Raw genomic sequence first — 27989 nt, forward strand, 5'->3', positions numbered from 1 at the left:
TAATAGTTGGTAGACTGACATTTTTGGACTACCCTTATTTATTAATTACTAGAGGTCTGGTGCATGAAATTTGTGCACAGGTAGGGTCCCTAGGCCTGGCCGGCGATTAGGGCCAATCAGGGCCTTCCGGCTGCCAGCCAGGGCCTCCCTTCCCATCTGCCATCTGCCGGCCTGGGCCTTCCTTCGTTCCACACAGCCCCCTGGTGGTTAGTGAACATCATAGTGAGAAATCGAACTCACAGTCTCCTGGTCGAATTCACAGTCTCCTGGTCGAACTCCTGAGGGGACACTTTGCATTTTACCCTTTTATATATATATAGACTAGAGGCCCGGTGCACAAAATTTGGCCCGACTGCCTCTCCAATCTGGGACCCCTCAGGGGATGTTCAATTGCTGGTTTCAGCCCGATCCCTGGGATAGGGCCGAAACCGACAGTCGGATATCCCTCTTACATTCTGGGACCACTGGCTTTTAACTGCTCACCTGCTTGCTTGCCTGATCACCCCTAACTGCCCCCCCTGCCAGCCTGATCACCCCTAACCACCTCTGCCTGCCAGACTGATTGCCCCTAACTGCCCTCCTGCCGGCCTGCTCGCCCCTCACTGCACCCCCTGCCAGCCTGGTTGCCCCCAACTGCCGCTCCACCAGCCTGTTCACCCCCAACTGCCGCCCCGTCAGTCTGGTTGCCCCCAACTGCCTCCCTCTGCCAGCCTGGTCACCCCTTGCTGCCCCCCTCTGCTGGCCTGGTCGCCCCTCACTCCCCCCCTGCCGGCTTGGTCGCCCCACAGAGCCTGCTGGTCAGTTGTCTGGTTGTCCCTTGCTAACCCCCCTGCTGGCCTGGTTGCCCCACTCAGCCTGCTGGTTAGTCGTTTGGTTGTGTCTCGCTAACCCCCCTGCCAGCCTGGTTGCTCCACGCAGCCTATTGGTCAGTCGTTTGGTCGTCCCTCACTAATCCCCCTGCTTGCCTGGTCACCACGCAGCCTGCTGGTCAGTTGTTTGTTCATCCCTCGCTAATCCCCCTGCCGGCCTGGTTGCCCCACGCAGCCTGCTATTCGGTTGTTACTGTGAGTGTGTCGTGACCAATTTGCATATTACCCTTTTATTAGTATAGATAGTGCAAGGGTTATTCAAGTTATGGTTTATCCAGGTCAATTTTATTTTAATTTTATTACCAGCACTAATTCTACTAGTATTTAAATGGCTTTAGCTATAAGATTTTGCATATTACAACAAATAATGCAGTGCAATTAGTTGTTTCTGTATTCTGTTGGAAATCCATTCTCTAAGCATAAGTTATGAAATTGTCGAGTGTTTGCCAACCACTTTTTACTTACCAAGAGCATTCTAAACACATTTATTAGGATAACAGAGCTCTTCACTTGTATCTTTTATTAAAGGATAATTTTTTAGAAAGTAATATATTGACTTAAACAAATATAAAATGACCATGTGTCAGAGACTTAATTCACACATTAATAAGCAAATTAGCAGGATGGTAAGACCATCTTAGCTTTTAAATAAAGTTGGAAGAAAAGACACATGTATAGGCCACCAGGAAAGCTGTAATGAATTAGTGAATATATGCAATTGGTCAACATCCTTAGGGCAGTAACATGTAATTTTAAAAAATCCTGTCTTCCAGATCAACCAAGGTACTTGTATGCATATATGCATAACACATGGACACAGACAATAGGGTGGTTGAAGGCTTGGGCGGGAGTTGGCTGGAAGGGGTCAATGGTGGAGAAAGGGGGACGTATGTAATACTTACAACAATAAAGATTAAAAAATAAAGTATGCAAATTAAAAAGAAAACAAACAAACAAACCAACCTTAAAATCCTCTCTTTTACCAGGTGGAAATAAATTGCACAACAACGTTTATTTCTCTCTCTATGGACATGAATCATTTGCATTGCTCTCAGTTTTCTGCATCTTACAAAATTGTAAAATAGCTCAGTCAAACACAGTGAAAGGCACAGTCCTTATAGAATCAGATATTCCCAAAGGATCTGTAAGGCAATCCCAGTGCCCCACTGAAAGGACACTCAGTAATCCTTTTGTTCATTTCAAAATTGTGCATCATATTTTCTGACACTTTCCTTCTTTTCTAATTCCAACATCAAAACCACGTTTTCTCTCCTTGTTGTACACGATAGCCTCCCCCTCAATGCTTTTATCTCAGGGGAAATAATTCGGAACTCCAAGGTTTTGAAAAACGCAATTGGAAGTCCAAGTTTTGCCTGGGGCTTCCTAATATTGGGATGGCTAGAAGTGTAGAGAACTGGGAAGAAGTGAGCTTGTGAACCACAAGCTTGGTTCAGACTGAAAATTCCCAGAATGTAACAATTTGCACCTCCCAGTCAGAGAAGGTCTAGATCAAGCAAGTTAAACCCAAAGGCTAACACGGGCCAAATAAACAAGGTTTAAGTTTATGTGGGCTGCAAAATAACAAAAGCTTCAATTTTCATAGAAACGTAGGTTTATTTCAGTAGAGACATGCCGAATACAAAGGGCTGAAATAAATGAGTAATTGTTAGCATAAAATAATAGAGCATTTTAATAAACATTAATATTTTTTTCTTGAACATTAACTTACCAGACACTGCATAACTGCTGGTCAGTCATTTGGAAATCAATAAGCGTACTGCAGATAAACCTATTTTTCTTGTTCTCTGAAAGTGAAATACTTCCTGTTCTGCACACCAAACAAGTCAGTACAAGACTAGTGACGTGGCATTAGGCTGCTAAAATATTCGCTGCTAGTATTAGTGGAGAGAAATGGTGCACCTGCGCGTAAGGTGCTTAAGGGAAATGAATGCAACACCATTATAGTAACCAGTCATTAGCAAACATTGTAGTTTGTTATTAAGAATCCTATATAATAAAAGGCTACTATGCAAATTGTCCCCTCAGGAGTTCAATAGACTGGAAGTTTGACCGCTCACTATGACATGCGCTGACCACCAGGGGGTGGTGCGGAATGAAGGAAGGCCCCAGCCAGCAGCCAGGGAAGGAAGGCCCCAGTCGGCCCTGATCGCAGGCCAGGCCTGTGGACCCTACCCGTGCATGAATTTCATGTACCGGGCCTCTAGTTAAGTATAAAACGAAACAGTAAAAACTAAGTTACGAAACTTTCATTAAAACATTTCCTACATACCATTATATTGACCGGGCCACAAAAATATTTGTTGTGGGCCGTGAGTTTGACATGCTTGGTGTAGATCATTGCATAAAAATGCTGTTTTGCCCAGTTTTTAGAGTTTTACCTGCATATGTATAGCACAGTATTGCTGACATGGCACTTGTCCATGTATTTGCTCCTTTGATACTTGCCATAATTCTGTGAAGTAGTCTGGTGTTCATTTCTGATCCTCTTACTTGCAGAGAGAAAACCAAGGCACAGAAAAGTTACGTGAATTGCTTAAGGTCACAGGCTGACAAGTGACAGGTAGAATTTGTACTCAGGCTTCCTGAACATTGTCCAGTTCCTATTACACTATGCATCCTAGCATTCAACTAAATGGGCATTTACCAAATACTATGTTCCTAGAATAATAACATCCTAAGCCCCTGAGTTTTATTCCCAATTTATTTAGAAGAAAGAACTGTAAAGATAAACTATTAAAGCTGATATTTATATTTGTTAGTGCTTTGTGTTTTTTGTTTTTTCAGGGAAAGTCCAACTAACTACCTAGATAAAATAGTTGATAAATGGCTGAAAAATATGAGGAGCACTATAATTTCTCCACAATCTTAAACATATTAGATGAAAGATGAGTGATTGCATTTACCTTCCCAATCCCTTTTTTGTAAGACAACTGGTAGTTTATCCTATTGAGAAGTGTTAAATAGAATATACCATATTTATTAGCAGTGTCTATTCTTGTCTTCAACTTGTTACTTAGCTTTATTTTGAGTGGTGTATGGTTTTTAGGAAGAAGGAATACCTGTAATATACATTTGGAAATTGTTGTTCTATAGTTTCAATGAAATATGGGAGTGAGAAAGTGCCTTTCAATTGTATGTAATTCTTTATAGTATTTGCATACCAAATGTCCATTGCTGAATGTATATTGCAATGGGAAATAGCCACAGAGAATATTTTTTCTCCTTAGCATTCTAAGACTTCCCATCTTAGAGGAAAGATGTGATGTGGTTCATCCTATTTACTTTTTATATTAAAGTCCAGTATAGCTCACCACATTGCTTGGAAATGCAACCTAAAGATAGAGATACTCTTCATATGGGTTTAGCAAGTTCTGTTTAGAGGCAGTATATAGAAGTTGAGACTGAATATAATATTTGGTTTGATTTTCTGTCCAAAACTTTCCTGTGGTAAGGACAATATTTTTCTACGCACATCAGTGAGCAACAATGATGACTTAAAAGCTTCTACATTAAATACTACATCTGCATGTTCCTTGTATTACTGAAAATGAATAAGGAAAAGTTACGATGGTGTCTACCATCTATGCATGTTAATATTAAAATAACTTGTTTCTCTTTTTCACCTGGTCTGCCTTCTCTCTGTAGCTGCACTGCTAACTTAAGGGGACAATTGAAGTCTTGCTCTTTTATCTTAAGGATTTGAAACATTCCTAAGATCTTATGCTATAGAATTCTATAGTGACATGAAACTATTTTCTTTTTCTTTTCCAGGTTCAGCTCAGCTAATATTTAATATAACCAAATTTGTAGAATACACCACTTGCAATAAAACTGTTGTAATTCCATGTGTCGTCAATAATGTGGAGGCAAAGAGCCTGAAAGAAATGTTTGTAAAGTGGAAATTCAGAGACACACACATTTTCTACTATAATGGAGATAAAAATGAGTCCAAGCCCAACAGTAACTTTTCAAGTGCATACATCGTTCCAGAAGCACTATTAAGTGGCATTGCCTCTTTGAAGATGGACAAGAGCAATGCTATCCCAGGAAACTACACTTGCGAAGTAACAGAATTAACTAGAGAAGGCGAAACCATCGTAGAACTAAAATATCGTGTTGGTAAGAATTTTATAATCTTCCCTTTTATTTGTCCTGCAGTAACCTGGTCCTATTAGAAATGGGGCACAATGGGGCTAGGAACTCCTTTGAATCAAAAAGTAGGTTATGACTAATAAATGATTATGTAATATTCAGCAGCTTTAAGATCATGAGTTTTACTTGCTCTTCTACTTTTCATAATAAAACTCCTTTGCTGTTTGTTGTTTGTGTATTGTCAGGTTCTCAAACTTTTAGTCTGAAAACTATTCTGTTGGGGTGAGGAGTCCTGGCATCATTTAATCTGCATTTTTGTTTGCTGCTCTCCAAAGTACTATCTTTCATATGATTAATTTTCCATGATCTTTCCTATTATGTAGCTTTAAAAAAAATTATTACCTGCACTTTGGTCAAGGGTGAAAAGTCCCAGCCATGCTCCAGCTGGAAAGAATAGATTAGAAGGAGAATTGAAAGATTAAAAATGAGGTTACAATGATGTTTTCTTGAGCTTTCCTGTGTTCAGCCTTGCTATGATGTTCTTTTTCTTGGCCAAGATGTGGGAGAGCTAGGGATCCAATAGAATTAATTTGAATTCAGCCTTGGTTATAGCACCATGATTGTGCCCTTTCTTCATAGACTTGGGTGGTGAGTTGCATAAAGCAGTAAAGCTAGCTGAAGTAAACAATCTGTTTTCTTTTCTAGTCCTTGCCATGCCAGCTGATTACTTTAACCACATACAGGTGCATACTGACTTTCTATTTTGAAAGCTCTATTTAGAATCACTAGACATATTACTGCTCTCAGGATTAGACAAGCCTTTGAGAACCTCTGCTTTTGATGGGATCAGACCATTCAGTTGAACCAACTATTTGCCTTATATTGTTCTAGCATTCCTGTTATGAAATGTCTATTACCAGATTGGGAATGGGGTGTTAATTCTGATGGAATATTTTGACATTGCTTACGATTAGGAATCAGGAGACTTGGTTACATCCCCTATTCTGCAACTTAACTATTTGTCTCTATTGAACTTGAGAAGTTACTTTACTGGGTCCAAGTTACCTCATCTCTAAAATGGGGATGAAGCCCTAGATGGTTTGGCTCAGTGGATAGAGCATTGGACTGCAGACTGGAAGGTCCCAGGTTCGATTCCTGTCAAGGGCACATGCTAGGGTTGTGGGCTCGATCCCCAGTAGGGGGTATGCAGGACTCAGCTGATCAATGAGATCAATGATACTCTCTCATCATTGATGTTTCTATCTCTCTCTTCCTCTCCCTTCCTCTCTGAAATCAACAAAAATATATTAAAAAATAAAAATAAAAAATAAAATGGGGATGAAAATAGATTCCTGCTTTATGTATTCTACAGTCTAACAAGCATCATGAGATCCCTTGGGTACAAGTCCTATTTAAACCAGAGTACTTTGCAAATGTTAGTTGTGTTCCTGGAATGTTTATGAAGTGAGGTAATGAGGTGTAGAACCTGGGTTGTCGTGAGAGGGGTGTCTGTGTTGTGCAGCATGGGCAGGAAATGGCTAAGAGCAGAATTTGGAAGGCTTTTCTGCTCACAAATCTCTCCTCCATTGGAAATTTCACTAACTCACAATGAGGGGAGGGTGATTTTGGAGTAGAGTGTAGGTCACTGAGAGGAGAATTGTAAACTCAAGACTTAAAGGCCAGGAAATGGGATGAAGATGGATGGGAAAGAGATACCAATCTCTGGGATACAGACAAAGTTTGTAATTTTCTGTGTGATTGTTTCATCTTTGTATTCCAAGTCCCCTGATAAAATAAGAACTATGCTTACTGTTGGGGCCATTAAAATGTGAGGGTGGTGTTTTGTTGTAGAGAATGTAGAAGATTCTACCAGAGGTCTCAGACCTTTGGCTGTGCACCCATTTTTAATTTTTGAAATAGTTACAGAATCACGGGAAGTTTCAAAGATTGAACAGAGAGGTGCTTTGTACTCTTAGCCAGCTTCATCCAGTGGTTACATTTTATGTAACGGTAGTTATATGTCAAAAGCAGCCAGTTCACAATGGTACAATGTGTATATATTTCTTTTTCTTTTTATCACATGTGTACACTTCTGTAATGACCACCACAATCAGAATATAGAACTATTTCATTAACACGAATATCTCCCTCGTGCCACCCTTTTATAGTCACCAGCCCCCTTACTATCCCTAACGTGGCAAGCACAATTTGTGTTCCATATCAATACTTTGTCATTTCAAAAATGTTTTATAAAAGTATGTAACGTTTTGAGACTGGCTTTCTTTTTTTCTTCACTCAGCTCAATGCCTTTGAGATCTATTAACGCACAGCATCATATAGCAATACCTCTCTTTCTCTCTCAGTAATATTCAATGCTATGGGTATATCACACCTTGCTTAACCATCTACCTTCTATAGGATGTCTTGGTTGTTTGCAGTTGTTTTTGGCTATTGCTAATGACATTGCTATAAACAATGATGTGCAGTTTTTTATGTGACCGTAGTCTTCCTTTCTCTGGATAAATGGATAGAAGTACAACTATTGGGTCATATGTAAGTATAGGCTTAGTATTTGAAGAAACTGCCAAACTGTATTCCAGAGTGGTTGTTCCATTGTACATTCCCATCAGCAACATATGAGTGATGTAGTTCCCCCACATCCTTGTCAGCATCTGGTGTTGTCACTGTTTTGCACCATTTTTTTTGAAGGAAAAAAGAAAAAAAAGAAATTCCTCTCCCAAAAAGGTTAATTGAAGCAGGTTCTTGCAAATTTATTGTGATAAATTTACTTACCCATCATGTGAACCCTGGGGATTTAGGCAGTGGAATCCATTTTTACTGTTGTGCTTTTTTTTTTTTTTTTTTCAAATATAGGCATAAAGGAGAATTGAACTTGCTTACTAGAGAATTCCACTTAGTAGAATGTGGATTATTGGTGGCCAGTCTTTGTTCCCTTTTGGGGAGCACAGGACTTAATATGTGAAAATATTATAATTGAAATATAGTTTTGCCTGTGTAGACTATAATACCATGGAGAGGGCACACAACTTGAATTTACAAAGCTTTTTTCTGTACCTCATCATTTTCTCATTTTATTTTATTTTTTAAAGAAATCTTTATTCTTGAAAGTATTACATATGTCCTCTTTTTTTCCCATTGACCCCTTCTAACCTGCACTGGCCTCTTGCGCCAGGCCTTCACCACACTATTGCCCATGTCCATGGGTTATGCATATATCCATACAATTTCTTTGGTTGATCTCTTTCCACCCACCTCTGCCTTCCATCTGAGATTGGACAGTCTGTTCCATTCTTTTATGTCTCTGGATCTATTTTGTTCACCAGTTTATTTTGTTCATTACATTCCACCTGTCAGTGAGATCATGTGATACCTTTTCTAATTTGAGAAAACTTAGGTATGAAATTCAAACTATTTGGCCCTCAGTTTTTATCTGTAAAGTGGGAATACTATCTTAATCACAGGATTGTTTTGAGATATGTTTAACATATGTAAATATGTTAATCTCTCTCTTAAAAAAGATTTATTGCATGCCTATTTTGTGACAGGTACTGTACTAGGCCTTTGAATTTAATGGTGATTAAGACATGATCCCTGATTTCAGTGATGTGATAACAGAACAAATAAGAACAGTACAGCCCTAACTGGTTTGGCTCAGTGGATAGAGCGTCGGCCTGTGGACTGAAGGCTCCCAGGTTCGATTCCGGTCCAGGGCATGTACCTTGGTAGTGGGCACATCCCCAGTAGGGTGTGTGCAGGAGGCAGCTGATCAGTGTTTCTCTTTGATCGATGTTTCTAACTCTCTATCCCTCTCCCTTCCTCTGTGTAAAAAAATCTATATATATATAAAGAACAGTATATATTTTATTTATATATGTATAAATAAAATATATAAAGTATATATAAATATATATTTATCAATATATATATTTTAAAAAAGAACAGTACAATGACATAACATTTATTTGAGCACATACCAGATATTTTATATTGTGTCCTATGATCCCAGGCATTCTGCAAGATGGATATAGGACTTCTTACCATTTAACAGCAGAGAAGTTTAGGGTACTTGTTCAAAGTCAGAGTCATAGCTAGACTATTAACCTAGATCTGTCTTCAAAACCCAGTATTTTTTTTATCCCCATGGTGTATAGTTTCTGTTAAAACACCTTGTACACAACCAAATACTAAATGTAAATAATAGTTATAAAAATCTGTTAATAATATCTATATTTACATTATTAATGATACAAAAACTTAGAAGCTTAACATTTAACAATTTTCCAAATAAGCTTTAGTGTTTTTTTAAAGGCAGAGTTTCTACTTCCATCATTGTCAACATGATATACATTATGTTCATAATGTAGACATGAAGGCATTGCAAGATTCTTATATTAGTTTTCTAGTGCTATATAACAAATAACCAGAAATGTAGCAGCTTAAAACAGCATCCAATTATTAGCTCACAGATTTGTAGATCACAATTTTGGTCACGGTGTGACTGGGTTCTAAAAGAAAGGCATTGTTCAGGCTGTATTCTCATATGGGTCCTGTTCCAAGCTCACAAGATTGTGGCAGAATTTAGTTAGGTGGTTGTAGGACTGAGGTCTGTGCTTCTATGCTGGATGTCTGCTAAGGGCTTTTCTCAGATCCTAGAGGTTGCCCCATTCCTTGTCATACAGCCTCTTCCACATTTCAAGCCAGCAAAGGAACAATACCCTCTCATTGAACCCCTGAGACATGTTGGATTTCTTATGCCAGGAAGAGCACAGATCCTTTTCAGGGCTCACTTGACTAGGTCAGCCCTCTCCAAGGACAATCTGTTTTTCTTAAAGTCAACTGATTGAGGACCTTAATCACACCAAGCAAAATCCCTTTGTTCAAGTGACGCAACAATCCTGGGAATGAAATCTATCCTATTCACAGTCCCACCTGTACTGCAAGAGAAAGAAATTATGAAAGGCTGATTGCAGGGATTCTGGGTTTGATTAAATAACTGAGGCTATAGCCAATTCAGTGCCTCAAAAACCCATCACAATCTTAAAATGTCAAGTTAAAATTTGGCTTAAATTTTAGTGTAACATTGATTGTGACTTTCTTTTGTGGAAACTGGTGTTCTCTGGGTTTGTGAAGGTTTACCATGAACAGGCGTACCTCAGATATGTTTCAGGTTCAGTTCTAGACCACCACAACAAAATGCGTAATGCAATAAAGCAAACTGTAATCTTTTTGCTGGTGGAAGGTTTGGCCTTCAATTAGTAAACATCAATGAAGCATAATAAGCAAAGTACAATAAAGTAAGTTATGCCTGTATATATTTGAAAGAGTGGCCCACTAAATTGGAGTGATCTATTTTTTGTGTGTAATAAGTGCAAAAGGAGTGGCCAGACCAGGGTCAAATATTCCTCTTACTTTCACTAATAGATCCTAAGGTTGTTGAAGATTGTTTCCTTGTAGAGGGAGCAAGGCCAGTGAAAGAACATGTCCTTGTCAGATGATCTTGAACAAAAGATCAGATACTGACTGTATTTTGAAGGAAGAGAATTGACTGTGGGACCAGATGTTAGGTGTGAGAGAAACTAAGTAGAAAAGGATGACTCCGTGATATTTGGCCTGAGCAACTGGAGAAATGGAGTTACCACTACTGAGATGGCAAAAACCAAGAGGGGGAGGTTTGATGGGGGTGGGTAGAGGGGTATCGAGAGTCAGTTTGGGACATGCAAACTTAAAATCCTTAGTTCACTGAGCCTTAGTTTTCACAGTGGTAAGGAGGGGTTCATAATTCTTCACATAATTGTAAGGATTTGATAAGTTAATGTTTCCAACTCAAAACAAAATAATAAAGTGGGTAGAGGAAAAGAAGTTGATTAATAATAGTCATCAAATCATGGAGCTTTTACCAGATCCTTCAGGCATATGAAAACCTAAGAATAATTCAGAAAGTTTTTTCATATAGGATTTTAGTCTGAATGGAAATGGGCTTTCTTTGGTATAGGAAGTTGTTCAGTAATTCAGTTGGAAATTAAAGTGGCATTGATTCTGGGTACCTGAAAACATCAGTCTCTTGGTGGATCTGCAACCATGGGAGCATCAAAAAAGCCCGTTTTCTATTCGCTCAGTAAACTGTCCTATGACTATTTCAACCACCAATAGTAAACCTATTGAGTCTCTGCCATGCACAGGGCAAAATGCTGGAATCTGGAAAGCTACTATCTCAAAGATAAGAATTGATAGTGTTATATTCTGGGGATGATTGTGAACATTTACCAGAGTTTAGCATTATAAGCTTAACCCAAGAAATGTGTGACTAGCATTGTGGTGAGAAAGCCTATAAGATTCCTCACATAGGGATGCAGTGGTGAATTTGAACGGGATAATTTCAGAACAACGCCAGTGCTTGCCTTGTGCACTATTCAGAGTGTTCCTCACCCAGCAAGTCCTTCAGCCTAGGCAAACTCTGGAATGCTTTCCGTGTATTTACCTGGCTTTATTGTTACAAGAGAAATTTCATAGGAAAAAATATGGCCTTAAGCATTGATTAGACTCTATTAAACTTAATTTTTAAAAGTTCTCAACAAATTTCATTGAAAGTCTTAATATCACTATTTCCTAACACGTGGCCCACTTAATAGAAGCTTCCTTACTCCCTAAAGATTTTCATGTTAACTTTATGTCAGCAGTCATTTTAGGACTAATTATTTATGAATACATCTTCTGTTACAGAGTAAGTTTCAGAAAAGCTCAGGCTCACATCTGTCTCAGTCTTAGGTCACAGTTAGACCAAGTGTAGGGTACCCTGTTGTACTACTTCCTCGCTTATATCCCCTGAGTCGATCTTTACAGGAAGACAACTCTTTCTTTAAGGTAAATTGTTGGCTCCTTACATATATAGGCATAATAATAGGAGCCCATAATAATAGCTGTAGTTAATGTTTACTGAGTTCTTTGTTCTAAGCCCTTTTCATAGCTTAACTTTCTTAACAATTAACAATAGTCCTTCAAGGTGTCATTACTTGTTGTACTGGTGTAACAACTGAAGAACAGAGAGTTGTTAGACTGTCCAAGATCATACAGATTGGAAGTTAGAATTGGACTTCAAACCCAGGCAGTGTGGCTGTGGAGCCCTGTTCTCAGCTGGGGTATACTACCTCCTTCCATACATCACAGCTTAGGGAAAATGTGGTGGAAAACACTTAAACAACTAGTTTTTTGACTATCAATTGGCAGGACTTAAAGTTGTGATAGTAAATATTAATCATGATTTCTCTTTTTTTTCCCCCCAGTTTCATGGTTTTCTCCAAATGAAAATATCCTTATTGTTATTTTCCCAATGTTGGCTGTGCTTCTGTTCTGGGGACAATTTGGTATTGTGAGTAAGTACTTGTTTATATTTTCATTTATGTTTTAGTGATGAAATTGTCACTTCTAGGACGCAATATTGGTGAAATATTCTATTTAAATTATATTAGGAAGTGTGATAATGTTATAAATAAGAATATACAGTCTTAATACTAATATTCTCCTTGAAGTATATATTGTCCCTCATAATTTGTTGCAAATCCTAAGAAGTTATTTTTTTTTTTTAAAGAATGAATAGTGGGAATTCTAATAATATAGCTGAAACTCATGCTGGTTTTAATGTTTACAGAGCATTTACACACACATTATTGGTGAAGAGATAGTCACAGCCTACATTACACTGTTAAGTAGGATTTTGCAGTTCTGAGCATTAAGACTTCCCTCTCTTTATTTTCCCAGTTTGAACATCTCTGTATACATATGTGCATCTTTGGAAAAGCCCAGTTTGAACCATGTTGTTATCCTTACTGTGCAATTCTGCAGCCCCTAAGCAAGTAGCCGCAGGATGGTGTGTTCTTTGATCATGTTTTGCTGTAATAGCCATATGTCTAAACTTCTCAGGGCAGATCTTGGTGCAGCATCAGATGTAGCATGAATAATGTAGAATTGTTGTTGTGAAGTAGAAAGGTGTGCATTCTGATTGATGATTATACTCAACCAGTACAGTTGACCCTCAAACAACACTGGTTAGATTATGTGGATCCACTTAGATGTAGATTTTGTTTTTCAGGAAATACCATAAATGTATTTTCTCTTCCTTATGATTTTATTAATAACATTTTCTGTTCTCTAAGTTACTTCATTATAAGAATATAGTATTTGATACATATAACACAAAATATGTGTTAACAACTGTTAATTTTATCTGTAAGGATTCCGGTCAATGGTAGGGTACTAGTAGGTAAGTTTTTGGGGAGTTTAAAGTCATATGTGGATTTAAAAAAATACATATTTTTATTGATTTCAGAGAGGAAGGGAGAAGGAGAGAGAGATAGAAATATCAATGATGAGAGAGAGTCATTGATTGGCTGCCTCCTGCACACACCACACTGGGGATCAAGCCCACAGCCCACAACCTGGGCATGTGCCCTGACCAGGAATTTAACCATGACCTCCTGGTTCATAGGTTCATGGTCAACCACTGAACCATGCCAAGTGGACCATATGTGTTTTTTTGCACGAGGTGGGAGTGTCAGCTCTCCTAACCCCTGTGTTATTCAAGGGTCATCTGTATTTCCACACTAGTTTAGTAAAGGAAATTCACTAAATTAGTGAAGTTTTGAGGTGACATTCTAAACTTTTAAACTTTTAATCTGTAAGATATATTCCCTGTCTTCCAATAGTACACTGAAATAGTTATTGAAGGCCAGTGAACATTTATGCAAGGCAAGGAGTAAATAATGTTGATTATATGTATTTATTTCATTCTGCAACCTTTAAAACCAGTGAAAACTAGTAAAATATTATAGCAGATTGGCCTGTTGTAAATTTCATGAATTTTACTTTTACTTGGAAGTTTAAGGCATGTATATCTAAAATGATTATATAAAAATGAAAAAGGGGATGACTGGGTATATATTTAAGGGCTCTCCTCAATGGATGGCACTCTGGAAATGCTTTGTGATTTCAAAGGCAAAAAGGGGGAAGTAAAAGGCTAACAGTGACAACTGTCAAGACATGTCACAACTCTCACTTTCAAAACGGTGTCTAGAATTCCTGTGAAAATTTTCTTACAATTTCAAAAGGCCTTTTATGTCAAGCAAAAGACTGGTATAGCATCAAGACCTCATCAGTCATCCCTGATATTAGGGAAGGCCTTGAACCCTGGTGGCAAACCTCGGCATAAAGACCTTTGTCATATAATTAAGGTAGGGGCTTGTCTTTCTTTAAGAACATAGTCACTTCAGAGTGTGATTTGTTTCATTCGGATTGACTTTAGTATTTTGATCATGGCATTCTCATCGGTAACATTATTTTCAGAGGTCTGAACCAGGAGTGAGTGTTCCTGTCAGCAATGTTTTGACAAAATTAGATTTATAAATTTGCTTTATGACAAAAAATGTAATACATACCACTTTAGAATACCTTATACAATAATAGAGGCCTGGTGCACCGATTTGTGCACCAGTGGGGTCCCTTGGCCTGGCTTGTACCCTCTCGCAATCTGGGACCCCTCCAGGGATGTTCAGAGAGCCGGTTTTGGCTGATCCCCACAGGCCAGGTGGAGGGGCCCCACTGGTGCACAAAGCCATGCAATGGGCCTCTAGTATGCATATAAGATCTTTGGTTAATCTCTTCCCACCCTCCCCCATCCTCCATTCCCTCTGAGATTCATGCCTGTGGTTTCTGCTCTTGCATTAAGCATCTGCCCCCTGGTGGTCAGTGTGTGCCGTAGCTACCGTCCGGTCAAACAGTCAGCTGGTCAGCTGGTTGCTTAGGCTTTTATATATATAAATAGGAAGTTATAGAGAATAAACAAAAATAATCTAGAATCCCAATCCTTTATAATAAAAGCGTAATATGGTGAGTGTCTGACCGATCAGTTGACTGTTTGGTCGATCGCTCGACCAGTCGCTGTGATGTGCACTGACCACCAGGGTCAGACCCTCTGACTGGTAGGTTAGCTTGCTGCTGGGGTCCAGCTGATCGGGATTGGGCAAGAGGACCAGACATGCCCTAGAGCCCTCCCACTGCCCCTCCCCAGCCGGCCGGCCCTCTTTGGCCCCGATCGGGACTGTGTGAGACAGCCCTGATCGGCCCTGATCACTGGTCAGGCCGAGGAACCCCACCTGTGTACCGGGCCTCTAGTCTAGAAATAAACTATTGGTCTAGTAGTGAATTTTCTGCTTTCTTTTCTGTCTTTTTTTCTACGTTTTTTTGTTTTTTGTTACCTTTCTTGATTTTTTACAGAGAGGAAGAGAGAAGGCTAGAGAGTTAGAAACATCAATGAGAGAGAAACGTGGATCAGCTGCCTCCTGAACACCCCCTACTAGAGATATGCCCGCAACCAAGGTACATGCCCCTGACTGGAATCGAACCCAGGACCCTTCAGTCCACAGGCCGACGCTCTATCCACTGAGCCAAACCAGTCAGGGCTTGTTACCTTTCTTAAAAAAAGAAAAAACAAATTGGGGTCATATAGCTTATATACTTGTACATAATGATCCTCCCCCCATGTTTTCAGAAATCTTGTTATAGCTGCCGCTGCTCTATTTTCACAGATGCATGTAATTTACTCAATTCTCATCTTGATTGATATTAAGGATGTTTTCAGTTTTTCTTTTTCTTTTTTTATACTAGGAGAGTAAGGCTACTAAAGATATGTAAAACTGTAAATGGCAGAGATATTTTGAGGCTTTTGATACATACTCCCAAGTGTTTTCTAGAAACATTGCATCAATTACTACTGCAGATGAGAATTACCTGCCTTTTACCTCACAGTCCTGACATTTTATAATTATAAAATCTTTGCTAATTTGATGAATGAAAAAAAAATCCTGTTTTAATTTTCATTTTTGTGTTAGTGAGGTGAATGACTTTTTTATATTTATTCTACTGGTCATATTTTAAGGAATATACTTATGAATCTAAATATTTTGGTGACAATTTTTTATTTAGGCTTATCTTAGAACAAATAACTGTGGTGTGAGTGTGTGTGTGTGTGTGTAAGGCACATAATATATTTGATTCATTCAGCCTGGACTCGGATTTGAAGGTATGTATAAACACAGCCCCTAAACATTTGTGGAGTCCTTGTGCTCTGTGATGGGCACTTTGTAAAGTACTACCTTGGACTTGTACCTCTATTTCCTTCACCAGGTTAGGAAAGTTTTCATCATTATTTTTTCAAATATGTTTTCAATTTGTTGCGCTCTCTCTTCTCCTTCCGGCACCCTCATGTTGGGAATATTGATAAGCTGAAGTTGTCCCAGAGGCTCCTTACACTGTCCTGACTTTTTTTTTTTTTTTTTTGAGCGGGGGAAGCAGGGGTGGATTCATTTTTCTTTTTGCTGTTGTGATTGGATGTTTTCTGCTTCCTTATCTTCCAAATCCCTGATTTGATTCTCTGCTTCATCTACTCTACTGTTAATTCCCTGTAATGTATTCTTCCTTTCAGTTATTGCATTCTTCATTTCTGACGGGTTCTTTATGTTTTCTATCTCCATTATGTTTCTTTTCTCTTTGTTGAAGTTCTCACTGAAATTTTTGAGCATCCTCATAACCAGTGTTTTGAACTCTGCAGCTGGTAGATTGCTTGTCTGTTTTGTTTAGTCCTTTGCTGGAGTTGTGTTCTATTCTTTAGTTTGGGACATGTTCCCTTCTCTCCTCATTTTGGTAGCCTCCCTATGTTTGTTTCTATGTATTAGGTAGAGCTGTTATGTCTACCAGTCTTGGTACAGTAGCCCTCTGTAGTAGGTGTCCTGTAGGGCCCAGTGATGCAGCATCCCCTGTCACCCAAGCTAGGCTCTCCAGGCATGCCCCCTTGTGGGCTGTGTGCACCCTTCTGTTATAGTTGAGCCTTGATTGTTGTTGGCATGTCATTGGGAGGGATTTACACCCAGGACAATCAGCTGTGAGGACTGGCAGCAACCACAGCACAGGATCTGCTGTGCAGGACCCAACTCCACAGAGCAGGACTCACTTCATCAGAGCTCTGGTGCCTAATGAGTGTGCCTCTGGTAGAAGTGGTTGGGTGATGCTCCTGAAGCTGGCCACCAAATACGCTAGCTCTAGTAGGTGCAGGCCCAAGATCACCTTTTGCCTGTACCATGCCCAGGGCCATCCAGCATGAGGTACAAAGCAATCTGCAGACGGCTGTTACCTGTGCTGGGCTTGGAGGTGTCAAGGCTGGCCACCACTAGTGCTGCACCTGGGGCCACTTAGTAAGAGGTACGGGCACACTGAGGCCAGATGCTGCTTGTTTTGCATTTGTGAACATTTGAGAGATTTTAGGAAAGTTTGAAGCATGAATCCAGACAAGCTGTTTGTATGGAAAAGCCACTGGAAAGGGCTTGGGTGAGCCTGCAAGTTGGATGGGACTGAGTCTCAGGGAATCACCAGTGTGGGGCTAACAGTGTGAGCTAGGTTGGAGACACAGATATGAGGCACACCTGCTGGCTCTTTGGGGGGAAGTCTCAGCAAAGGGAACAAAGGCTGCTGCCAGCACTTACGTCTGGGAAAAAGCTGACTCTTCAGCCCTGTCCTAAGACAATTGAGCTTCTCCCTGTATGTCCCTGACACATCTTTGAAGCTTCATCCCCAGGCTAGAGGTCAGAGCCAATGAGTCCAAGAAGTCCTTGCTTGGGCCTTTTCCAAGGAACTGCCTGGGTCTCCAGGAGCCCTTTGTCTCCCTCAGCCACAATTCCCACTGTTTTTTACAGTCAGACGTTTTGGGGACTTTTTTCCTGGTGCTGAAATCCTTGACTGGGGGACCTGGTGGAGCTGGGACACCTCCCACCTCAGGAAGGACCTCCAGAGTGGAGCTATCCCTTCCAATTTTTATCCACCATGTGTTGTTGTGGAACAGCCTGTTTCTCCTCTCTACCCCTTCTACCAGTCTCCATGTGGCTTTTTTTTATATCCTTAGTTGTAAGACTTCCATTCAGCTAGATTTCAGGCAGTTCTCAATCACGGTTGTTCCGTAAGTTAGTTGTAGTTTTTAGGTGATTGTGGGAGGATGCAAATACTGTGTTTACTTATCTGCCATGTTGACCAAAACTTGGGTTATCCTTTTTAGAGTGTGGTATCTTATAGCTCTTAAACTATAAATAGTAACTCCTTAACTTCTTTGATGACCATGTATGGTCTGTACTTGACCATAGGGGATTTCTCTCAGTGGTTTTTCTAGCTCTGCATGTCAGTCTTTTGGTGGTTTAAGACAAAACCTGAAACTTCCATAGGTCAAACATTCATAAAGACAGCAGTTTGTTTTCTCACTTTGAGGAGAACGAGTTTCCTTATCCCAGACAGTATCTTGAACTGATCTCAGGAGGCCATTGATCCTTCTGAGGATGAAGCCTGAGAAGACTTCTGAACTCCTGAAGCCACGCCAAGAGTTCTCACACACAGTGAGACCTAGGCCACCTTTCAAAGACAAAGGTACCAGGATACTACAGGGAAGTGTTCCTGAATACCTTTGCCTTTAGTTTTAACTTACCAACTTGTAAGTTGAGTCTTATACCAGGCAAGCAGCTCACAGATGACTGGAATCAAACACCGAGCTTTAACCAAAGTAACAAATCTCTGACAGTGCTGCATTTCAGGCACTTTGTTTCGTTCTTACTCACAGTTTCCATTCCACCGAAAATTAAGTTCCTGGTTGGTTTTCACAGCTCTTCTTCCTCATTCTTTGATAGTATAACAGGTACTTTCCACTATTGAGATGTTTGATAAATGATTTCAAGCACTGCTTATCAAGACCTCTTGTTCCTGCAAGATTAAGGTCCAACTCCACCTCAAGAATTGGCTAACATTTTGAAATTCTTTGAGATAGGTAAATCTAGGCTTGCCTTTCCCGTCACTGAACTTTTGTTGTTTACAGGTTTCTTTGCTTTACACAGTCCTGGGACACCATAAGCATGACCATGTAAGCCGAAACTCTGTAAAGCAATCTAATCATGAGTATGAAAAATTACTATTGCTCCATGATCCCTAAATTTTTTGTCAAAACATTAAAAACTCTCTTAATGTACACTTTAATATAATAGCGTATGCCAACTGTAGCTGAAAAAAAAAATTTTAAACTCTCAGTAATAACTGTATTAGGAAATGAAACAACTGTAAAACTAATATTTAGTACATGGTAAATTAAAACTTTACGAACATTGAAAATGAAAGCATTTTATCAAGAGTGGTTTAAACAATGCTTGTCATATAACTTTGAATACAGAGCAAGCATCCTTTCTATGCTTGGTGAATTGTCATACTTCTTCTACGTTCAGATCAGCTTCCAGCATTTTATCCTTTGCATTTTCAGTGTCATGAACGATCTCTAAGAGTTCCTTTCATGTGAAGGTTTTTGTTTTTTGCCAGAGTCACTTCATTTTTTAAGAAAATTGATTTTGGAGAGAGAGAGGATGGAAAAAGGAGAGAGAGAAAAAGAGAAACATTGATTGGCTGCCGCCCACACGCACCACGAGAAGGTATCTAGCGCACAACCTGGGTATGTTCTCTGACCAAGAATCAACCAGCGACCTGTCAGTGCACGGGATGATGTTCACCTAATTGAGCCACATCGCCCAGTGCCAGAGTCACATTTAATGGGACATCTTTATTCTTTGTGTCACAACCTCCTCACTGTCCTAATTTATGCCAATAAGTTCACATTTACTAAGTTCCCCTGGCTGCATATCTAGTCTCTTGAATAGCAGTAGTGTTGACATTCCCACAGTCAGCTCTTTCTTCTGTGATGTCATTTATGTTCTATTCGAATTTCACTTCTAGCATTATCACTTTTCATTTCTTTGCTCTTTCATCTTTATTGCCCAGTTTCCTCTTTTGATTATCTGTTGTGAAATGTCACAGTGGTTTATCACTGGGAAACAGGAGGTAGCACAGCATATGCTTTGCTGTCTGTGCGTGAGGGGAATAGCAGATGTGCAGTGACCATCCCCACCAGCCTTTGAAAGAACTGACAGGATTGGTCACTGATCATGATGCACATCTGTTATTTAGATAGTGATTTGTGGACAACTGAACAGATGGCAGTGAAGTTTACACTTTATGCAATCACTCAGTGAATATATTGTGGTACTGAAATTTGAACTGTGATTTTAGGGGACTTGTATTATTTAACTCAATAAATCATGGTATCTCAAGTTCATGAATATGACAATTGTGCAAAGCCAGGACTGCTGTAATTTATTTCAAACTTGTGTAATCTAGGCATCTTTCATTTTATTTCCTAACTTTGTAGTTCTTGCACAAAATTGTTTCACAAGGATTTTGGATACTTTTCAGAGGTATTTGGGTAGCTGTCCCTAAAGAAATCATTGTTGGGAGTTCAAGGGAAGCATTCTCTATCACCACAGCCTTGAGATCCTGCTAACTCCTTGAGTTCAATCTTGAGGACTAGCTTACTATTGAAAGTAATTGGACCATGAAAGCACATTTTAAAGAAGTAGTGGAACAGGGAATGTCTTTGTAGATTAGAAAACTTATTTTGAAGAAATGAGGACATATACTAATGTGCACTGGGAATTTTTTATCCAAGAAGGTAAAATACCCTCATCGTAAATATTATGACAAAGAATCATAATATTCTGTGACCTGGTTGATGCGCCTATTAATAGAATTATGTTATTAAGTTTACTCTGAATTCTATTAAATAACATTGAACTCCCAGTGCTTTTCCTTGGTCCCATCCACATAATTATCACATTCTGCTGTTAAATTATGTTTCATGTACTGATTTTGTTGTACGAGGAACTGAACAAAACTATAGCTCAGCAATATACTCTTTTATAGACATTAGTTGCTATTCCTTTGACCCTTTCCAAATTCAAACACCCCACCTTGCTGCATATACTCTGAAGTTATGGTATCATCACAAGACCAGGGAAGGTTTGGAGCCAAGAAAAGGAAGTTAGTGTGTTGGACAGCCTCCTCTTTAACCTTTTATATTCAAGGTGCTTGCTGCACAAAGCCTTGGATCTTTTGTTTCTGGGTCTTGTAGACTGAGAATGTAATTTCTAGTTACGATTTATTTTGATAAAGTTGTGCCATCAAAACAAATTGGACAGTGTATGGGGTTTATTATGAAATTATTTTACTTGCCTTCTGGTTGTTTGTGTGTGTGTGTGTGTGTGTATGTTTGTATGAGTGTTCTAAGTACTTTTAAGATAGTGTTTTAAATTCAATTAAATAATTTTAAAACTTGAAATTATAATTTTTTTTCTAAACATTATCATATATGCTTTATCCTGCCATGAAGACAATATTGATTTTCAGCTCAATAGATACAAAAAAGATCCAAAAGATCCTGTGTCAGAAAACATCACTATAATAATAAAATCAAACACATCTAACCTTTATGATTTATTCTTAATCTGAGATGCATTATAGCTCACTGGTTAGCTTTCTTGTATCATCATCAAGTCACCAGCTGCTTAGTGAGGGAACATCTAAAGGTCATGTCTTTGAGCAGGCATTTAATTATTGGAATTTGGGGTTTTGTTCCTAGACTGTGGTCTGTGTAGGTCTATAGGGGCTTATTAAATTCTGTCTTCAGAGTTTCATGAAAACTAAGATGATAGCTATCATTTGATCTTCAAATTGACCTGCTAATTGCACTAGATTTCATCAAGCACAACCTGCATTCTGTCTTTTATGTGCTTTATATCAGTGACAAGGAAACGAGAATTATTACTGGAGTATCTGTTTCTAACATTAGCTGTGTCTTCAGGTGACTAGAAGGACATGCCATTTCTTCAATCATGTGAACTTGAAAGATTACATAAAGGGACTTCCTTAGGCTACAGCAGTCCCACACCTTTTATTTAACTGTGGAAGATCTGGGAGTAACATTTCTGGCCACTCACTCCTCCCCTGCCCCAAACACACACACTCACTCACATGTTAGAACTAAGGGTCTTGAGGCAGCACTTGGAATAGTGATCATCACATAGTAGGTGCTCAGTCAATTCTTGAATAAAGTAATCTACTTGATTTGGTTGCAATGGACTAATAAAAATGCATGGTACATTGTAACTACACAGTAAATATTTGTAGAATAAATGAAGGACACAACCTAGCTCATTCTGTCTGAGATGTGGCTGGCTAGATTTAGGGAAAACTTTAGAATTCTTAAGTTTTTCACAAAAATCTAATTTTGTCTCCCAATGATTTTGGTTTTCCTGTGTCAGGTAGCACTAAGATTATAAGTTTTATTTAAAAAATGTAAACACTGACAGCATGTGGAGCAACAGAAACCTCGTACGTTGCTGGTGGGAATGCAAAATGGTACAAGCACTCTGGAAGACAGTTTGGCAATTTCTTACAAAATTATGTTTTACATGATGTTCCAGCAATTGTGCTCATTGGTATTTATCCTAAAGGAGTGGAAAACTTATGTCCGCATAGAAACCTGCACATGGATAGTTATAGCAGCTTCTACATGATTGCCATAACTTAGAAGCAACCGAGATGATTGCCAGTAGGTGAGTGGCAACATGCACTGTGATAACCTCCAGATAAAAAGAAATGAGCGATTACATGCATATTCCCAATCTGAAAAGGCTACACACTGTATGTTTCCAACTACAAGACATTCTGGAAAAGGCAAAACCGTGGAAACATTGAAAAAAATCAGTCATTCCTAGAAGTAGGTGCAGGCAGAGTACAGAGGCAGAGCCAGAGGACATTTACCACAGTGAAAATACTCTGTACTAAAATGATGTCAATTTGCATTTGTGCAAGCCCGTAGAATGTACAACCCCTAAGGCAACCTATGGACTTTGGGTAATTATGATGTGTCAATGTAGGTTCACGTTGATAAAAATTGTATCATTTTGGTGGGTGATATTGATAAGGGTGGAGATGTGCATGTGTGGGGCAGGGAGTTTAGGGGGGTACCGTATACCTCCCTCTAAATTTTGTTGTAAATCGAAGACAGTGCTTGAAAAGTATTTAAAAAGCGTAATTACTGTTATTTCTTTTATTTTGTGTATTGAATTCAATGATTTTAGTTGAGGGGAATCTTTTAAAGTATACATATTTTTAAAATTACATAGATTGTCTTGCCAAAAAGCCTGAAAATCATACCAGAAAGTTTGATAAGAGCCCACTAAGGATACATTCAATTAGCTTTATCTTAATGCTAAGTGTTTGTGGAGTTACTTGAATTTGTTTTCTTTGTTTGAATTTAAAATTTTTATAGATTTGATAAATAAAGATAGTCTACCTGTTAAAGGACAAATAAAGATCACCAAAAAAGGATACTTGTGATTACTGAGTTCTATAGCATCTATATCAGATTGCAAACCCTTTGGCTACACTGAAAAAAATTGACAACTGGACTACAAAATACCTTCTCCCCACTTTCTGTGGGATGTGCTAAAATGTGACCACTGTGGCAAAGAAAATGAGTCTAACGAAACTCTTTTTAAAAGTTTACCTGAACAAAACATGGAGATAGATCCTCTTTCATTGCCTGTGATTAATTAAGTAGACTTCACTTACATATTTGTTAGAAATAGTTGTTTAGGCCCTAGCCAGTTTGGCTGAATGGATAGAGCATCAGCCTGCGGACTGAAGGGTCCCAGGTTCGATTCTGGTCAAGGGTACATGCCTGGATTGCAGTCTCGGTCCAATGTGCAGGAGGCAGTCAATCCATGATTCCCTCTTATCATTGATGTTTCTATCTTTCTCTTCCTCTCCCTTCCTTTCTGAAATCAATAAAAAGAAATAATAATAATAATAAAGAAATAGTTGCTTAGCCATAACCAGTTTGGCTCAGTGTATAGAGAGCATCAGCCCACAGGCTGAAGGGTCTTGGGTTCTATTCTTGTCAAAGGCACATACCTTGGTTGCAGGCTCTATCCCTGGCTGTGGTGAGGTATATGCAGGAGGCAGCCAATCCATGTGTCTCTCTCATTCCATGTTTCTCTCTCTGTGTCTGTCCCCCTTCCTTCCACATGCTCTAAAAATCAATGGGGAAATATTCTTGGGTGAGGATTAACAACAACAACAACAAAAAGTAGTTTCCTAATTTAAGGGAGGGTTGGAGGTAATAAATAGTTGAACCAATCAACAGAAACTAAAGCTACCTCCAATATTTATATGCAAAGATCTTGAAAAGGTTGTTCTATAGTAAAATACTGTCAATTGTAGTATTTTATGGTATTTTATTTTTGTTGCTATTGTTGGTATTATTTTTCTTCTAAAACTCTTCTAAGCTTGAAGAGGTTGAATTTTATATGGAATCAAACTCTAATTAAGTCAGCCTTTTTGCATGAACTTCTACTGTACTCTAAAGGTGAATTCTTGCTGCTTGATCTTAGTAGTTCTTTTATGAATTCAGTTAAGCCTGGAAGAGTGTCTTTTGAATGTTTGATTAATTGTGAAGTATATTTGAAACAGCTTCTGTTTCATAACCCTTTTGTAGAACTTTTAAGCTCCATTACATAACAATGTGCATTGAATTAAATGGAAAACTTGACGTATGTCTAGAGGAAGTTTATTTTTCTATCTGTGTCTGTGCCTTTTATAAGCTATACCCTGAATTTTATACTTACCAGTGCTTTCACCAGTGCTAAAAAATAGGGAATCTGAGAATCTGTGCCCTATATGAAGGCAGGGCCATGCTGAGTCAATACTTAGGTAACTGAGGGGTAAGTTCCAAGCCGGATGGATCAAATGAAAGCTTGGGGAGCTTGCCATATTATTTTTCACTCTTTGCTGATTAATGTGGATTTCAGTTACTCAGCTTCAGGATTGATGATTGATTACCTCTCCGTCCCCCCACTAATGAGAATAAGGTTGAGGTTTACAATCTAAGGTATGAGTAGGTAGTGATTTTTATGTCTTCTATTATACCTGAAATATGTTAACCATAGCTTATCGTATAACCCTAGGTTATAATACCTTAAAAATAGATTTTATCATGGTCATTTAGGGGTTCTTGTTGTTCTTACTGTATTTAATCTATTTTTCATTTTAGTGGAAGTAAATTTAATGCTAAATATAACATTTTTTGAAATTGCTCCCCCCCCCCCCCCCCCAAGACATTGATTAATGGCCTAGATGAAACAACAGAATTTCAGTCATGCACTGTTTCTCTCTGCTACTCAGTCTGCTTTTAGGTTACTTTTAACAACTTTTTTGGTACAAAGTTAATTTTAATATTAACCAAAAGAAAACCCCTAAGGTAAAAATATAGTAAAAGAAATAATATTTTTAAGCTTATCCATTACATTATTCTTTCCTACCAGGTACTTGACAGTAGAGCTAATGAGTCCTATTGAGTATTTGTAGTTTATTTTTATGAAATTACTAGTGTCCCCATGCATGGATTCTTGCACATTGAAAATAAATTGATTAGTCCCTTCAGTGCAAGGACTAATGCAGGCAGTCCCAGGTGGTGGCTGACGGGGTGGAATGGGGCGAGATGGGTCAGACATGCCCTGGAGTCAACCTCCTGAATTCCCTCCCCGCCGGCCACACCTGGGCCAGCGCTGCGGCTTGAAGGGCATCTGTGGAGTGAGCAGAGTCCCTCTGGCAGGTGGGGTCCCTCGGCCTGGCCTGTGGGGATTGGGCCAAAACCGATTCTCTGACATCCCCCAAGGGGTCCTGGATTGCGAGAGGAATCTCGAGGAATCGGGCTCCCTCCTCTCTGGTTCTGGGTGTGTCACCCAAGAACTGCCGCTGCCAAGTGACCATAGCTCGGGAGCTCCTGCATTGAGCATCTGCCCCCTGTAGTGGTGAGTGTGCGTCATAGCTACTGGATGGTGGGACTGTCGCTTAGCCTTTTATCCTATATAATAAAAGCCTAATATGCAAATCGACCGAACAGCGGAACGACCCGCCAAATGACCAGTTGCTATGTTGTGCACTGACCACCAGGGGGCAGACGCTCATCACAGGAGCTGCCCCAGCCCAAGGCAGTGGGGGACAGGGCAGGCAAGCGGGCGGCACCAGGCCAGCCAAGGCAGGTGCCAGCAGGGGCCCTCTGATCACCCGACCAGTCACCCTGCAGATTGGCCCTGATTGCTAGCCAGGCCTAGAGAACCTATCTGTGCATGAATTTCGTACACCAGACCTCTAGTATATATAGATTTTAGTTGAACAATTTAAGCATTCCCTTCCCTCCTGATATCAAGAGGGTGTTATTTGTCCAATTTTATTCTACTTTTTCAAAAAATATATAGATTTCCAGATGCTTTACTAATTTTATATAAGGTGGAACAAAGTTCTCTTTTTCTCAGCATTATCAATTAGCCAGTTATTTCCCATCAGCATTATCTATATTAGTTGTAAGCCTGAAGCAGTTTTACTCCTCAGGGGACATTTCACAATTGATTGATACAACTGGGGTTGTTACTGGCGTGCAGTTTGGAGGGGGGCAGGGATGCTATTAAACCTTCTAAATGTACAAAGCAGCCCCCTTCTGCCATAAAGACTTACTTGGCCCTAAATGTTAATAATGCCCCAAATTGAGAAAGCATGGTGTATACGACTTCATCTTTAAAGTATAGGGGAATGAAAATATTGCCCATAAATTCAGCATCCATATTTATACTGCCATGATTTATAAAAAAGATTTGAGGTGGCTTGACATGATATAATGGAGTTATTCCTCAAAGGTTATTAGATTATAGAAAGTTATCAGTTTGTCTCTGCACTTTTTAAGTTACAGAAATGGCTTCACTTCTTGAGACTGAGTTCATGGAATTTTTTTTTTTTTGTGTGTGTGTTTTATTTCTTTCAAGCACTTAAATATAACGCCAGTGTTACGAAGGAGAAAACCATTCTTTTATTTGTGGCTGGACTAGTGCTCACTACATTTGTCATTGTTGGAGCCATCCTCTTCGTCCCAGGTAAGATGTGCAGTTACTATTGAGGAAATCAGGGCTGATAAGTTTGAGAACATTGTTGGGGGTGGAGCTGCTGTAACCAATTACCACAAACTGGGTGTTATAAAACAATAGCAATTCTCTCAGTTCTGAAAACCTTATGTCTGAAATAAAGATGTCATCATGACTATACTCCCTCTCAAGACTCTTGGGGAGAATCCATTCCTTGACGCTTTCATTTTCTGGTGTTTGCTAGCAATCTTTGCAATTCCTTGGCTTCTGGCAGCATAACTCCAATTTCCACTGTGTTAAAACTCCTTCTGACTCTCTCTTCCAAAGACACTTATCATTGACTTTATGCCCCACCTCGTTAATCTAGGATAAGTTCCTTCTTTCAAGATCCTAATTTTTTTTCATATATTTTGCTGTATAATGTAATGCTCACCCTAATTCACAGCTTCCGGGAATTAGGCGGTAGGCAGATCTTTAGGGCCACCATTCAACCCACTGCAAAGGCAAACTTCATCAGGCAAGACATGGAAGTGGGAATGAACATGGGAAACAAATCAATCTGAAACTGCATTTGCCTTTGGAGGATGGAAATGGGATTGGGGAATAAGGGTATGCAGGAAAGAACAGCAAGGATAGGCTGGGACTCAAAGTGTAGACAGTAGAAAGCCTTCATTTTATTAACAGAATACAATATGGGTCTAATATTTAGGAACAGAAATTTGGCAGCTTTCTTTGCAGCTGGAGTTAGTGAGGGTGTGGGGAGGAAAGAAATGAATTAAGAAGACAGCTACAAAGAATGGCTGCTTTGATTTTGGGACAGTTTGAATATAGCAAATGAAGGGATGGGTAAGAGTCTCCAAAGTTGTCAGAACGAGGCAAAGCCAATTGAAGGTTTTGACTTGTTGAGACTTAGATGTCTTCAGTTTGGTCTTAAAAAAAAAAGTCACTTATTTTGTGTGAGGTTTTGGGGTAAGAGTTAATTTTAAACGTTTTGCAATTTATAAGAGTAGTATTGAGATGAATACATTTAATAAATTGAGTACTTGAACTTTTGATAGAGTAGGAAGTAAGTACGAAAATATTTTAAATGTTAGTTTTATTTATCAAC

The 27989-nt window shown here is 39.2% G+C and overlaps 1 protein-coding gene across 3 annotated transcripts in view; it reads left to right on the forward strand.

Annotated features, from left to right (window-relative positions):
- Positions 1-27989, forward strand: part of CD47 (CD47 molecule) — a 57279-nt gene that overhangs the window by 12008 nt on the left and 17282 nt on the right. For all 3 annotated transcript variants that reach the window (XM_079767059.1, XM_079767060.1, XM_079767061.1), the window contains exons 2-4: positions 4662-5009; positions 12284-12373; positions 26786-26893. In XM_079767059.1, the coding sequence (XP_079623185.1) occupies positions 4662-5009; positions 12284-12373; positions 26786-26893 (546 nt within the window). The remainder of the gene's footprint in view (positions 1-4661; positions 5010-12283; positions 12374-26785; positions 26894-27989) is intronic.

The sequence above is a fragment of the Cnephaeus nilssonii genome (genome assembly GCF_951640355.1).
Source record: "Cnephaeus nilssonii genome assembly, chromosome: 3".
In the NCBI taxonomy this organism is placed as follows: domain Eukaryota; kingdom Metazoa; phylum Chordata; class Mammalia; order Chiroptera; family Vespertilionidae; genus Cnephaeus; species Cnephaeus nilssonii.